This window comes from Saccopteryx bilineata, chromosome 3 (assembly GCF_036850765.1).
Source record: "Saccopteryx bilineata isolate mSacBil1 chromosome 3, mSacBil1_pri_phased_curated, whole genome shotgun sequence".
In the NCBI taxonomy this organism is placed as follows: domain Eukaryota; kingdom Metazoa; phylum Chordata; class Mammalia; order Chiroptera; family Emballonuridae; genus Saccopteryx; species Saccopteryx bilineata.
The window spans coordinates 33,210,477-33,226,841 of NC_089492.1; the positions used below are offsets into that span (position 1 = coordinate 33,210,477).

Genomic DNA, 16,365 nt, shown 5'->3' on the forward strand with positions numbered 1-16,365 from the left:
CACTGTTATTCTATGAAGTGTATCAGTTACCTCATGAGGCATTTGATTTGTATGTAGAGTTAAAATTGGGTTTGTAATGATTTAAATACATTATTTGCATTTGGCAGATACTTTATTTTTTATTAAGTGGAAGGCGGGGAGGCAGAGAGACAGACGCTTTCATGCACCCTGACTGGGGTCCTCTGGGCCAGCCCTCTCTGGGGTGATGCTTTGTCTATCTGGGACTTGCTCTGTTGCTTAGCAACCTAGCTATTTTAGCCCCTAAAGCAAGGCTGTGGAGTCATCCTCAGCACCTGAGGCCAACTTGCTGAAACGGAGCCATGGCTGCTGGAGAGGGAGAGGGAGAGAGAAAGAGAAGTGGGAAGAGTAGAGAAGCAGATGGTTGCTTCTCATGTGTGCCCTGACTCAGAATTGAACCCGGGACTGCCACATGTAGGGCTGAAGCTCTACCGCTGAGCCAACCAGCCAGAGCCATGGCAGGGACTTTTAATGAGTGATGTTGCAGATACTCAGAATGTGGATGTGGCCTAAGGGTGAAGAAAACCAAGAATTTTCTCTTGAAATTTGGGCTGCTGCTGAACTTTTTGAATGGGAGCTCTAAAGAAGTCTTCTCATCCTATCTGTTAGCAGTTTATTCTTGTATGCATTTATAGTCTCACATTAAGAATGTGAAACTGATAACACAGAAAGGCTTATGAAATTCTCAGAAGAATGAACTTTTCCTACCAAATTCCTTCTTGTCCATTTGGCTTATGTATTTCCCTTACTCTGTTTGAGCTGAAAATAACATGGTTAGTTTCTCTGAGATGTGTTTATCTTTCAAATGGCACAGTAGTTTGGAATTTTGATATCTATTTTATTAAAATGTTATTAATGACACTATATAGGAATTCCTAACCAGAAAAATTTTCCAAGTAGAGGAAAATTATAAGAATAATGTCATTTCTTTTTCGATCATAGTATTCTATAGCATGAATTTTGTTATCTTAGGTTGTTTTTTTTTTTTTTTTAAAGATTTTATTGATTTTAGAGAGAGGAGAGGGAGAGAGAAAAAGAAAGGCAGGGGGCCTGACCTGTGGTGGTGCAGTGGATAAAGCGACAACCTGGAAATGCTGAGGTTGCCGGTTCGAAACTCTGGGCTTGCCTAGTCAAGGCACATATGGGAGTTGATGCTCCCAGCTCCTCCCCCTGTGTCTTTCTCCTCTCTCTCTCTCTCTCTCTCTCTCTCTGTATCTCTCTCTCCCTCTCTCTCTCCTCTCTAAAATGAATAAATAAAATAAAAATAAAAACAACAACAACAAAACAAAACAAAAAAAGAAAGGCAGGGGGCGGGAGGAGTATGTGTCTTGACCCGGCAAGCCCAGTCTAACCGTAGACCTAGCATTCTAGGTTGAAGTCTTAGCCTCTGCGCCATCATAGGTCTGGCTTATAGAAATCTTTTAACGGTTTAAACTGAAACCATTTCATGAGGAAAAGTTAAAAAAATTGCCCACTTACAAAATTGTTATTTTATGAATGTATAGTGTTTATTTAGAAGCTTCTTTTCTTTTTGGTCTTGAGTGCATCTTGAAGGCTAATGTCTTGTATCAGTTGTTTAGAGTAAAGTGAACACATTATATAAACTGTCATTTTCATGAGCATAAAGTATGTCTAAGTCCTACCTATAATAGTTATTCACAGAGCTGACAGATGAATTTTTCCTCCACAAAAGCTGTCATTTGTGTGAATTGGGATCTTTAAGAGTAAAGTCAGATGTTTGCTACTTGGCAGTTTTCTTTGGCTAGGCAAAAAGTAAGAAAAGTCAGGCAGCAGTTAGAAATTGTCAAGTCAAATTTAAAGAAATAAAATATAGCTAGGATATATAGCTGAGCAAAGGTAAATTAGGGAGTAATGTAGAGGCTGAGATTTGAATTATAAGACTGTGATCAGATTATTCTTCACCAGGAAAATGCTCTTTTTCGGGGACATGTGAGCAGTTATAATCCTTCTGTGTCGATGGTATCAAACCTAGGTGTCTACAGGTGCTAGGTAGATAAGGACACTTCTAGGCACCACAGGGGAATCTAAACTCATTTTACAGGGAAAGCTAGAAATCTGAAATTCTGTGTGAAATATTTTGATTTAAAAGTTAGCCAAGAATCTATAAAAAGCTTGTCAAAATAGCCTGACCAGGCGGTGGCACAGTGGATAGAGCGTCGGACTGGGATGCAGAGAACCCAGGTTCGAGACCCCGAGGCTGCCAGCTTGAGCGTGGGCTCATCTGGTTTGAGCAAAGCTCACCAGCTTGGACCCAAGGTCGCTGGCTCGAGCAAGGGCTTACTTGGTCTGCTGAAGGCCTGCAGTCAAGGCACATATGAGAAAGCAATCAATGAACAACTAAGGTGTCGCAATGAAAAACATGATGGATGCTTCTCATCTTTCTCCGTTCCTTTCTTTCTTCTGTCCCTGTCTATCCCTCTCTCTAGCTCTCTCTCTCTGTTTCTGTAAAAACAAACAAATGAACAAAAAAAACCTTGTCAATTTAAAATACATTTGATTTAATATTATGGATCCATGTGTAGGCTGGCAGTTTGTTAAATTTATTTGTATGTTTCCATAGTGTCCCCACCTCCTTTTAGTAATTGTTTGCAGTCTTTGCATTTAAATCTTAAAGAAAGAAGATCTTTTATATCCTTACCCCTACTGCCTCCTTCTCCCCTATTGAAAGTCACTGGCAGGTGAATGCTAGACACCTTACCTCATGCTAAGACACTTAGTACCTCATGGGAGTTTAGTATTATCAGGGGAGGCAGTATTAAAAAATGTTTTTTCCCTTCTTTTCCAAGTGAGAGGAGGGGAGATAGAGAGACAGACTCCCACATGCACCCTGACTGGGATCCATCCACCTGGCAACCTGCATCTGGGGCCAGTGCTCTCTGCTCATCTTAGGCCACGATCCCAACCGAGCTATTTTTAGCACCTGAGGCAGAGGCTCCATGGAGCCATCAGGCGATGCATTCAAACCAATCGAGCAATGGCTGCAGGAGGGGAAGAGAGGGAGGGGGAGGGGGAGAGGTAGGGAAGCAGATGGTTCCTTCTCCTGTGTGCCCTGACTTGGAATCAAACCTGGGATAGCCACATGCTGGGTGACGCTCGACCATTGAGTCAACCGGCCAGGGCCAGAAATTTTAATATGCTTTGTAGTACTTTTCTGTGTCCTTTCATATATAAACAGATTCATGCATGGCTAAATGATATATTCACAGTGCAAGACAGACCAGTGGATTTTAGTATAACAGCATAAAAAGTTCATTGATTGGGTTCCAGATTCTACATTGCAACCAACTTTTAAGAAACTCACTTGTTTGGTTTTGATGTAGTGTCAAAGAATATCCTTTATTTAGAAAGCATTTTAAAGGTACATAGCTAAGAGGTTATTTTAGTTGACCTTTGTGGCTGTTTTAGTAAGAAAACAATTATTTTCTTCAACATCTAGTAATGGTGACTTGAATGGCACTGATATTTTAAATTGCAGCAGTCTCAGAGTGTGGTCTGTGGACCCTGGGGGACCCTTAAGACCCTTTCATGGGCTCTGAGGTCAAAACTGTCTTCACAATAATACTGAGATTTATTTGTCCTTTTCACTATTTTGACATTTGTGCTATTGTTCAAAAGCATTGGTGGAGAAAAGAACAGCTTCTTAGCACAATGTATTGGCACCAATCAGTGTATACTGAAAATTACTGTATTCTTCACATTTTTTGCACCTGAAAGGGGAAAATGCCAGTTTCACTTATGGGGGTCTTTGCTGAAGCAGTGAAATGATTAATTTTATTAAATCTTAACCTTGCCTGACCTGTGGTGGCGCAGTGGATAAAGTGTCGACCTGGAAATGCTGAGGTCACCCGTTCGAAACCCTGGGCTTGCCTGGTCAAGGCACATATGGGAGTTGACGCTTCCAGCTCTTCCCCCCTCCTCTCTCTCTGTCTCTCCTCTCTAAAAAAAAAAAAAAAAAATGAATAAATCTTAACCTTTGAGTGCATGTCATTTTAATATTCAGTGTTACAAAATGAGAAGACCATCGGTTTCGTTAAGGAAACACGCTTTCAGTTGTTTTAGTTGCAAGTTGAACTATCTATTTTCTTCATGGAATATCATTTTTATTGGAAGGAGTGACTGACAAGCTATGGTTGTTCATACTTGGGTATTTGACAGACATTTCCTTGAATGTGAAGAAAGTGAGCTTGTTCCAGGAAAACAGCTGAAGCTATTTGTTGTTGCCAATGATAAAATTGAGCTTTCAAGCAAAAATTAGAATTTTGGGAAATTTGTATCCATCACTATGAGTTTGACACTGTAAATTGATAGTGACTTGAGCAGATGTGGTTTCGAAGACCTGCATAAGTCAGTAAACCAGTATTTCCTAAATGACCAATTCATGCTGATATAGACTCATGCGTGGGCAAAAGATTTTTTAAAAGTTTATTGACAGGTTTTAGATTCCACAGTACTCCTAGTCTTTAAGAAACTCACTTGTTGAGTTTTGGTGTAATATCAGAGAAGAGTATCTACAATATTCTGTTTTCTGTAACAACTTATCTATAAAGGGCCAGCTTTTCTTCACATACTTCAACCAAAACTGTGCTATGTGGCATAATGAATGCAGAAGCAGATCTGACAATCTATGTTATATTAGGCCTGATAATAAAGAGGCCCTCAAAAATGTAAAACAGTCCCCCATCACAAATATTTTTCAGAAAGTGGTTATCTTTCATAAGGTAATTTATGTCAATATCTAATGTGTTTGTTACTAAAATAAGTACTCAAAAATTTTCTCGGCTTTTATTTTAATGTTATAAATATTAGTGGATATAACCCACACAAAAGCTTTTTGGGGTCTTCAATAATTTTTAAGAGTAAAGTGATCGTGAGATCAAAAAGTTTGAGAATCATTAAAGTATGATGTGAACAGTTGGGAATGGAGACTGTTGAGAAGACTTAAAGAATATTTGGGGAGGTGAAAAATAGGCAGCCAGAGATTCTGATTTTTTTTTTTTTACAGAGAGAGAGTCAGAGAGAGGGATAGACAGGGACAGACAGGGGGACAGACAGGAATGGAGAGAGATGAGAAGCATCAATCATCAGTTTTTCGTTGCGACACCTTAGTTGTTCATTGATTGCTTTCTCATATGTGCCTTGACTGTGGAACTACAGTAGACCCCCTTGTTCGAACCAGCGACCTTGGGTCCAAGCCAATGAACTTTTGCTCAAACCAGATGAGCTTACGCTCAAGCTGGCGACCTCGGGGTCTTGAACCTGGGTCCTCTGCATCCCAGTCCTACGCTCTATCCACTGCGCCACCGCATGGTCAGGCCTGATTTACTTTTAAAGAATTCCCTCCAAGGCATGATACAAGAAATAAACTTAGGGCCTTTGCTTTCTTGAAGCCTAAAATCTTTTATTTATGGTAAGATAGTTAGTTCCTGTTTTGGCCATTAATCTTACTCCTTACTTTATTATTGTTAAATTTGAAAGTTTTCTCTGGTCAGCTATGATATGAGAAAAATTAAGGAAAAAATAGGGAGTTTTTAATGTAACTAAATTTGGTTAATTTATATTCTAAGATTATTGCCTTCTTACATTTTTGGTATGAAAATGGGGCATAGTAATTTTTTTTCTAGGTGTGAGTTGTCAGTATAGCTGTATTCTCTCATTATCACCCATCCCCACTGCCATTTACTGTATGATGAAGTCCCAAAGTTGGAGACCTATAATAAGAATTAAATTCAGGTACATGCAGTATGTAGGGCCAATGGCCGCCACTATCATGGCCAAATAGGTTCTCGTTGGATTCGGGCAGACAGTAAAGAAACAGTGGAGTCAAAAAATGGTGGGCCATTCCGTTTATTAAAGTCTTGCACGGGGTGACAAGCAAACAGGCAGGGAAAACACTTCCCTTTCCTTCAGGCTCCCAAAGCCCTGATGTATTCTCCTGTTCCACAACCAGGAGAATCTTCTCCGGTTCCTCCTAGAATCAAAGGCCCCCAACAAGCCTCAGTAGGACTTCCAAAGCCTCTCAGCACTTTGCATCTGCACTCTTTCTTCTCTTCTCTGCAAACAGCTGCAAAACAATGGCCCCTCCCAAGCAGGAATGCAATCTGCAAATTGCAGTCAACAGCCCTGCTCAGAGGGCAAGTACACATGTGGCTGCCCAGCACCATTTTTTATAAAAGTGAGCAAACTCAAAAAAATACAACTTTTACAAACTCATTTGCCCAACACAGTACAAAATGGCTTTCAAAAAATATATCTGAAATTGAATATCCTGAAGTCCAGTTTCAGACATATAGTGAGAGAGTCATAAAGAGATGAAGAGAATCATCCTTAATGTTCTGGTGCTTCTTGCTTGGGCCAAGGCAACCTCGATCCTTCCAGACTCTTCTCTGCCATCCTCAGCCCTGTGGATAAAGGTAGCTCCTAATACTGAAGTCACAACACGGAGTGGGTAGGTAGGATGGAGCCCTTCACACAAAAACAAATTCACAGTGCAGCCCGAGGAGAAGACTGAGTTGACCCCTCCACCTTAGATCCTAAGGCCACCTAAAGGAGCTCCCCTGTGAGCATGCCGTAGGTGCTTTGCCATTAGCTTCCTCAGGACTGTGTGAAAAGGAATTTCGGGTTGGATGCCTGTTGGATTGGATTGAAGAAGCTAGCCGATGCTGGCACACGTAATGACCGTCTCAGCTTTGCTAGCTTTGCTGGAAGGAAGCACAAATTTTTCCTCCAGTTACTGTGGCTGGCAGGTGGGACCACTATGTCACAGCTTGAATTTATTGATATCGGTGATAATGTGAACAGTTGGCAGCAGAGAAGCATTTCAGAGGTAGCAGTGTGTATAATATGGTGCAATAGTTGTGTAGAATAAACGATGTGTGAAAGACAAGGACTTACTTTCTGCATATAGTTAGGAAGGTAGGTGATGAGGTAGTGGAAAAGAACATGTTCTCTGGTTACATATGGATTTGACTCTTGGCCTTACCAACTGTCTAGTATATAGTAGTCCCCCTTCCCCTCCAAAAAAGTGCAATTTTCTTGCTTCTTGAGTTTTAGGCTTTAAGATTTCGAGGGTTTGCTTTTAGAGAAATGTAATAAATATTTCTACAGTGTGTCTTTTTCTACAAGACAATATCTGGGCAGAGATTTTTAATGTACTGCATTTGATTTTGGCAATAAGTGCCTTCTTTAACATGGATGACACGAGCTTTAAGACATTTTCTGCAGAAGTCTATGATTTAGTGTATGTAATCTTTACTGACTGTTGGCTGTTGTTCTTTATATGAGTTACTAAGCCATTACTCCAAAATAAAATTATATGGAAAACCTGGGGAGTTAATTTTGTTGAGATGATCAGAAACTAATTCTGCCTCTGAAATGGATTGTATACAAGTATTATTGCACCATTTCCCACTATTAGAACTATATCTATTGAAGGGGTAGAGTAGGAAAAGACTTGGTAAATTTTATCCTGTCTTTGGAGTCTGTGAAGCTAGTTCAGACAGAAACACAAATGACTAAAATGTGTGTTACATTTTAGTAGACCATGAAGGCCCTATTGGAGGAAGACGCTGTAGACTTCTGTAGGGAGAGAATGAGGGCTACCAGGAAAAGTCTAGGGAGGAGATCGGGTTTGAGTTGGGGCTGAAATAACTAGGGGATTGGAGGAAACATACATGGCAGATTATGCCACTTTCCACGATGAGGGTGATTTTATTGCTGATAAACATGAAATATGTACTTTGTTTTTACAATTGCAGGTAAATGAAAGCAATTTTCTTGTAGAAGGTGGGTTATCAGGAATATCTTTCTTAGAAGATTGAAGCCTTTTAAGGATCTAGAAATACCTTTTTTTAGTTTTAGAAATTCAGCTAGAAATACATCTTCAGTACTTAGGGGTATGTGTGTCTGAACATGCAAGTGCGTCATGTGGCAGGGAGGGACAGGCGGAGGAGTATAAACTGAAGAGCGCTGTTGCCAGTTGAGTAGTACCAGTGAGGAGATGAATTAATTGTCTTTGAAATTGTAATATTAAATGTGGAAACATTGTAGGAGATTTCAAGGGTAGCAATGAAATGCTAGGTTATATTGATTTCCTGCTTCTCTACTAATATCAGTTTGCTGTTACTTTACCTTAGTGCTTTAGAAAAAAAATCCAGTCTCTAGATCTGTAAAATGTCTAAATTTAAAGGAATAAAATAGGTTATTGAATTAGAATATTGAATACGTCATTTTTTTCAGCCTAAAGGGGTAGGGGTAGTTTTTAGTAGTTAAATCAAAGAGCAGGACACCCCTGCATTTTGATGGTGGCCTTCATCTAGGGCAATATTAAAATGTCTTTCTATTATGAATAGTGAGAGGTTTTTTTCTTTGACAGTCTTGTGTGAAGATACAAACATTAGAACTATTCATTAAAAAGAAACACCCCAGGTAATAATAATGCTCATTCTGGCCTGGATGGTGTCTGGAGGTGACCCATGGCATTGTGTCCGAGTTGGCAGGAAGGTGAGTATTACAGGCATCTCACCGAGGCTCTCCGGTGTTCCTGAATGAGATTAAATACTGAATTATGAGGTTATTTCATGATGTTATACGGTACTCTTAAAATTGTTTTCTGTCACAACCACCTGTAAATATTTATTCTGAAATGGAATTTGCTGAGCTGTAGGGTGTTTTTCCTTTTATTTTAAAAATGGGGAAAACTTTTGTCAATATTGCTGTGAGAGGAAATATAGTTAATAACTTTAAGCATTGTAGCTTTTGGAGGAAGGCCTTTCGAAGTAAATGAGGGCCTCACCCTGGTTGGTAGTTCAGTAGAGCATTGTCCCGATATACCAAAGTTGTGGGGTCCATCCTGTATAAACAAGTGGAACAAATCACTGTTTCTCTCTCCTGCTTTCTGTCTTTCTCTCTCTAAAAATCTAAATAAAAATTAAGAATAAAAAACAAAGTCAATGAGGGCCTCATAATTTTGTAGAGACAGTCAGGATTTAGTAAATTTAAGTGATAGAAGCTTGGCTTGCAGTGATTCTGTGATTTGCATGTCTGCTGAGGAAATGCAAAAGGGAACTAAATACACATTTATAGTTTATTTCTTTTTTTTGCTTGAAGGTTTCTTTGTCACTATTAGCTGGGATTCATGTGAATTAATATGTAGGTGGCCAATTTAGTCATAGCTGTTTTGAGATTTGGAAGGATGATACATTTTATATGAATTTTGGGATTGAATATAAGAAAAGTAAAAAATTTAATATTTGAGGAAACATACTAAATAAGTGTTCATGTAAAATCAATTTATGTATGGAAGTTTCAGATAGGTAAGATGAAATTCAGTATGACAATAATAAGTGCTATTTCCATAAAAACATTGCTTATATGTCCTCTCCTGAGACATTTGCTTTCACACATTCATAAGAATTTTAGGACTGAAAAGAACCAGAGATGACAATCTTTTTTCACATAGGTGAGAATTTGAGACCTGCTGGGTTTAAAGCAGCTGTTTAATAACAGATGAGCTGGGAGAAATCCCCAGATTACTTGCTATCCAGTGGGTATTATTTCCAGTACAAGTGGGTGTACATTTCAGATGTGGTTAGGAGTCTGCCATGATTTTTAAGATTAGAAAATTTATTTGATGGCAGTAACCATTTCCTGTGTCCTCTTATAATTCTGAAATTTGCTGAGTTCTTTTGTTATTAAATATTTTCTAGCATTTTGATATCTTCAAAGCCTATTTTAGTTTTATAAATATTATCTACTTAGCATGATATTTGGAACCATGAAAGGAGCATTCATTCTTAATTTTAGTTATTTACTAGCTCAGAAAAGCTTTAGACAAATTTATCCCCCCCAATACTGTATACTTTGTGAAAACTCTAAAGATGGTGGTGAGCTAAGAAAAAATAAATGGAAATGAATGGGTTAAGTTGTAAGCCAGTGAATAAGTACCTTCTGAAAGTGTCACTACTATGTGGTTTCTGGGATGTAAAACCTTTCTTAGGCCTTTCTCATACTGTGGCCCTAGTTGGGTGAGAAGTTTTGTATTACTTCGAGTAAATGCGGCCCAAGGCCAGTGGGTGCCCCTCCCTCTGCTTGGGGACTTCTGAAGGCTGTGACTGCTCAGAAGGGAGCTGGGCAGTTTCAAGCCTTCCAGTTTTTCTCCCCGATTTTTAGTCAGCCTTCTCTCAGAGCCCATGAGTTAGTTCCACAGAGCATGATGACTCTTAGGGTTTTGTCTCAGGTGTGTGCCTTGTAAAAATGAGGAAATGAGTTTGGTGAAAAAGGATCAGTGAAATTTCAGGACCAATGAAAACACATTTTTTTTAATGAAAATACACTCCTCACTAAAACTAGGGGATTTTTCAAAATTAATATGAAGTGATTAAAAAAAAGCATTTGATTTTTTTTATTATTAAATAACATCAAAAAAGCAAACAACAAGTCAAAGAAAATTGTTCTATTAAGCAAATGAGATGCAAAACCAACTTTTATTTCATCGGTGTATATGCACTGTACAAAAGGCTGAGAGTACTGGAGTATCTGCACGGTCCCTGATCCCCTGATTTTTGTGAGCAGTGTAAATGTAACACCACACTGCAAAAAGGGGAAAAATGTGTTTTTTGGGGGGCCAGTGTCACATGTGATCGTGCTATCCTTTGGGAGCGAGAATAGTCATCAGTGAGTACCTACTTTTTGGGAAAGGTTTAGGAGTATGATTCCGTTTTGGACAGTGACTGGACATATTTTAGTGTTTGAAAGACGCTCCTCAGCATTGAACAGAGAAGTACAGGCTAAAGTGAAGTTGAGGGTCAACTGGCTGTTACTAGAATCTCTTACTGAAATAGAGTATTTGCCAGTATATTGTGTGATTCATGGCAGCTTTTCGGTCCTAAAACTGACTGTAAGGTGTGATTTTTGATCATGTATTCTACTTTTATCTGTTAGTACAAATGATTGAAATTTGATTTCAAGTATTTTTGCCACTTTTTAGAGAGCATAGTTTATGGATTTTCATGTTGATTTACTGTTCTAATTTTTCCCCATGACTTTCTAAAATTGAAAGTTTCCTTTTAACAGATTTATTTCGGACAAAGTTTGGAAAGAGTAGGCAGTTGTTTTAGTGACTTCATAGAATTAAACTCTTAAAATCTTTATATTTGATTATATCTTTATAAAATTCCTTAGTTTGACAAATGTTTAAATGGGTGTTACGTTATTTTATGTTCAAAACTTTCTTTGAGAGGAACAGCAAAATCATAATAGGTAATATGAGTTAATATTTTAAAATGCAGCTCTGAGATTTTTCTAGGAATATTTAATACACTTAAAAATGGGAGGGGTTATCCTTGTTTTATACATATAGACATGGAGGTTTTAATTTGTGCAGTTTTGTGTTATAAGGCCTTTTAAGAATTTGAGACTACGCCTTAAGGCTTCTGGGCTTTTTCTGCTTCATTGTATTAAATTCTTAATAGATTTGTGCTTCCCATATATTTTTATTTCATGATATACATTTACATTCAAGAATCTCTTGACAGTCCTGGCCGGTTGGCTCAGTGGTAGAGCGTCGGCCTGGCGTGCAGAAGTCCCGGGTTCGATTCCCGGCCAGGGCACACAGGAGAAGCGCCCATCTGCTTTTCCACCCCTCCCCCTCTCCTCCCTCTCTGTCTCTCTCTTCCCCTCCTGCAGCAAGGCTCCATTGGAGCAAAGATGGCCCGGGCGCCAGGGATGGCTCCTTCGCCTCTGCCCCAGGCGCTAGAGTGGCTCTGGTCACAACAGAGTGACGCCCCGGAGGGGCAGAGCATCGCCCCCTGGTGGGCGTGCCGGGTGGATCCCGGTCGGGCGCATGCGGGAGTCTGTCTGACTGTCTCTCCCCGTTTCCAGCTTCAGAAAAATACAAAACAAACAAACAAACAAACAAAAAAGAATCTCTTGACATATATAGCAAAGTATTTAAAAATTGGGTTTTCTATTGGGTGTTGATTCATATACCAGGTCTACTGTCACATTTTGTTATATAAAGTATAGACAGGGTTTGGGAACCTATGGCTCGCGAGCCAGATGTGGCTCTTTTGATGGCTGCATCTGGCTCACAGACATCTGTAATAAAAGAAATAATAACGTTAAAAATATAAAACATTCTCATGTATTACAATCCATTCATTTCCTACTGCTCATGTCATGGTTGTGAGTGGCTGGAGCCAATCACAGCTGTCCTCTGGGACAACACCAAATTTTTATTGGATAATGCATAACGTACACGGGTCGTTGTATGGCTCTCATGGAATTACATTTTAAAATATGTGGTGTTGCCCTGGCCGGTTGGCTCAGCGGTAGAGCGTCGGCCTAGCGTGCGGAGGACCTGGGTTCGATTCCCGGCCAGGGCCCACAGGAGAAGCGCCTATTTGCTTCTCCACCCCTCCGCCGCACTTTCCTCTCTCTCTCTTCCCCTCCTGCAGCTAAGGCTCCATTGGAGCAAAGATGGCCGGGCGCTGGGGATGGCTCTGTGGCCTCTGCCTCAGGCGCTAGAGCGGCTCTGGTCGCAACATGGCGACGCCCCGGAGGGGCAGAGCATCGCCCCCTGGTGGGCAGAGCCGGGTGGATCCCGGTCGGGCGCATGCGGGAGTCTGTCTGTCTCTCCCTGTTTCTAGCTTCAGAAAAATGAAAAAAAAAAAAAAATGGCGTTCATGGCTCTCTCAGCCAAAAAGGCTCCCGACCCCTGGTATAGAAGCTTTAGTCTCCTTGTGTATAAAATGGGGTTATTATTATTATTATTATTATTGATGTTGCTAATGGGATGGTGATGGAAGGAAATTGCAGAGTCGCCTTGTGATTTTATGTGTGGGTGTGGGGGAACAAAAATCAAAGAAAATATAAAAACATTCTTACCATAGTAAATATTATGTATGCTACTGTTAGAAGTCACCGAAATAATGGTGTAAGTTCTTATCAAAATAGCATTGTTTTGTTTACAAAGGATCTGTACATTTGGTTTATTCATGTTTCATTTTTAAAGGTTACGGGAAGTTTCGGAGAAACTGAACAAATATAATTTAAACAGGTAAGAGTTGTAAGATATTGAAAACTTTCTGAAAAGGATGTTTATAAGGAAAAAGAACTCATTTAGGCAGCATCTGTTAGAAATATTTTAATCTAACTATGAACTTGTTACGGGTTGGGTTCTTTTAAAAATTTGGCATACCAAGGAGCTATAATGACTATGAGGGTAAAATTATTCTTCAGCTATTACTTTAAAATATGTAAATATTAAATGTTTAAAACAGGTTTTGTCAGCTTTCTTCCCTTTTATTAATTGAATAAAATAAGAAAACAACTCTGCAATGTATTTACCATTGACAAAGTAATTTTACTTACTTTTTTTTTTTTTAAACCAGCCATCCCCCTTTGAATGTATTGGAACAGGCTACTATTAAACAGTGTGTGGTGGGACCAAATCATGCTGCCTTTCTTCTTGAGGTACATTGTTGTTTACTCTAAGATACACAGTTACAATACAACTGCATCATCAGGGTTCTTTCTTTTTAACCATGGAAAAGAGCAGTTTTCTTGCTAAGAGTTATTTTAGAGATTACCCAGTTCCAGTTCCCTATTGTGTAAATTCTCTGGCTCAGAAGAAGCTTAAATGATTTACTAGAGCTTGAAACTAATTAGTAACCGAATGGAGAAGTTCCTGATACCCAGTCATTTCCTTACTCTGATTCTATTAAATTGAGATATTTAAAATTATTTTTACTGGTTTCTTGGTAATGTGTGTAAAACATATTTCCCCAGCTTAGGAGTGAGCACTTTCTGGATGGGAGCTTTATTTGTTGTCTTTAAAAAATTCAAATTTTAACACACATTTTTACTTTGGAAATTTCTTTCATTCATTTATTCATTTATTGCTTTTAGGATGGTAGAGTTTGCAGGATCGGTTTCTCAGTACAGCCAGACAGATTGGAATTGGGTAAACCTGATAATAATGATGGGTAAGATATGTCCTTTCTATTTAATATTTAGTACATAAAGCAGGGGTCGGGAACCTATGGCTCGCAAGCCAGATGTGGCTCTTTTAATGGCTGCGTCTGGCTTTCAGACAAATCTTTAATAAAAAAAAATGTTAAAAATATAAAACATTCTCATGTATTACAATCTATTCATTTCCTACCCGCTCATGTTCATGGTTGCGGGTGGCTGGAGCCAATCACAGCTGTCCTCTGGGACAACTCCAAATTTTTATTGGATAATAAGTAACATACACGGGTTGTTGTATGGCTCTCATGGAATTACATTTTAAAATAAGTGGTGTACATGGCTCAGCCAAAATGGTTCCCGACCCCTGACATAAAAGGTATTATTTTAAACCTGTATTTTGATATTGATCACTCTCAAGTTAAAAAAAAAAAAAAAGCATTGTAGAAAATAAGACACTTAAAGTAGAGTAAAATGGTTACTTTGTAGTTTGATTTTAATTTATATGCAAGCAGTGATTTATAGCTAAAAATATTATCATTAAAAGTGACAACAGAATCCTGATCACTTCACAGAAATAGGTTACCAGGAGAATGATATGTATTTGGTAAGTCCCAAGTCAGATTTGCTTTTTGATTGAAATTAACTTGTTAGACCACGTTTCTTTCTTTGTTTTTTTCTTTTTAATGTTTCAAATCAAGTAACTGAGTTTGAAAATTTTGGTCTTTAAAAATGATGGCATATAAAACTAATTGCTAGACAATGTGTGATGAATTTCAATTTACTTCTAAGGAAAGCATGATTACTTTAAGAAATCTAAAGAATAATTCGTCTGTAGTTAAACCTTGAACATAGTTTCAACCAGTAGAGAACTCTAGATTGTTATGAGGTTACAAGTTGTTAGACTCGCCCTTTGATGTGAAGTATTCATTTTAGTAGGATTAATCAGAGAATACTTGGGTTGGGATCTTACTACAGGAAGCCCCAGAGTAGCAAGACCTGGAAATCCAGGCTTGTTCCTAAGGCAGTTGGGGACTATTCTGTGATTGTTCTATGTTATGTTATTTCCCAGGTCAAAGTTGAACAGCAACTCAGGGGCAGGGAGGACCTCGAGGCCGGGTCGGACAAGTGACTCCCCATGGTTTCTCTCAGGTTCCGAGACTCTGGGCAGGCTGGCAGGCAACACCCTGGGGTAAGTTGTGGCCAGATGATGGCAGCCATTGGTCTGGGCCAGTGCTCTGAGTACTCTCACCCTGAGTGCTTGTCTTCAGTATTATCTAGTGAAGGAAGGAGGAAACTCTCCTGAACACTGGACAGGAGCTCATGGTGCTCATGAAGAGCCACCATAATTAACATGATCATACAGGCTAATTACAATTAACCCAGGTTCTTAAAAATTTAAAATGTTAACATGTATTTCTAATGTCATTTATGTCATTTAACAATTTCAGTGATACTGTCTTTGGTTTTGTGACTCATTCTTGGGTTAAAAAAAAACAAGGTTCTTTTTCTTTCTGGTATCCAAATCTGATAGTTGTTTCTGAATTAATTTAGAGAGGTGTGAAATTCATGTAACTAAACCTTAAAGCCTTTTATAAAGTTATTTTTGCCTTTTTTTTAAAAAAAATTGAGGTATAAGTGACATATAACTTCATGTGTACAATATAATCATTTTATACACTGCTCACAAAAGTTAGGGGATATTTCAAAATTAATGTGAAGCGATAAAATATCCCCTAATTTTTGTGAGCAGTATATTTGCATAGGTACTATATAACTCAGAGTAAATTGTTGGTTTGGTTCCAGACCCTTGCTGTAAAGCAAATACTGCAATAAAGCGAGTCACATAAATTTATTGGTTTCCCAATGGATATAATAGTTCTGTTTACATTATTTTTAGTCTGTTAATTGCAATAACATTATGTCTGAAAGAACAATTAATTAAAAATACTTGCTAAAAAATGCTAACCATCATCTGAGCCTTCAGGAAGTCATCATCTTTTTACTGGTGGAGGGTCTTGCCTTGTTGATGGCTGCTGACTGATTAGGGTGCTGGTTGCTGGAGGTTGGGGTGAATGTGTTAATTTCACTGAATTTTGCCACATTGATTGACTCCTTTCATGAATGATTTCTCTGCAGCATGTGATTCCTTCTTTTCCAAGTGAGAGTAGGGGAGATAGATAGATTCCTGAGTGCTCCCTGACCAGGATCTACCTGGCAACCCCTGTCTGGGGCCATGCTTGCAACTGAGCTATTTTTAGCACCAGAGGTGGAGGCTATCCTCAGCACCTGGGGCTGATCTGCTCAAACCAATCAAGCCATGGCTGGGGGGGGGGGGGCAGTGGAAGAGGCACTAGGGAA

At 39.0% G+C, this 16,365-nt stretch overlaps 1 protein-coding gene across 5 annotated transcripts in view; it reads left to right on the plus strand.

Annotated features, from left to right (window-relative positions):
• The window catches only part of UBR5 (ubiquitin protein ligase E3 component n-recognin 5), a 146,796-nt gene that overhangs the window by 31,722 nt on the left and 98,709 nt on the right, over positions 1-16,365 (plus strand). For all 5 annotated transcript variants that reach the window (XM_066265918.1, XM_066265920.1, XM_066265922.1 and 2 more), the window contains exons 2-5: positions 13,049-13,093; positions 13,428-13,509; positions 13,945-14,021; positions 15,077-15,196. In XM_066265918.1, the coding sequence (XP_066122015.1) occupies positions 13,049-13,093; positions 13,428-13,509; positions 13,945-14,021; positions 15,077-15,196 (324 nt within the window). The remainder of the gene's footprint in view (positions 1-13,048; positions 13,094-13,427; positions 13,510-13,944; positions 14,022-15,076; positions 15,197-16,365) is intronic.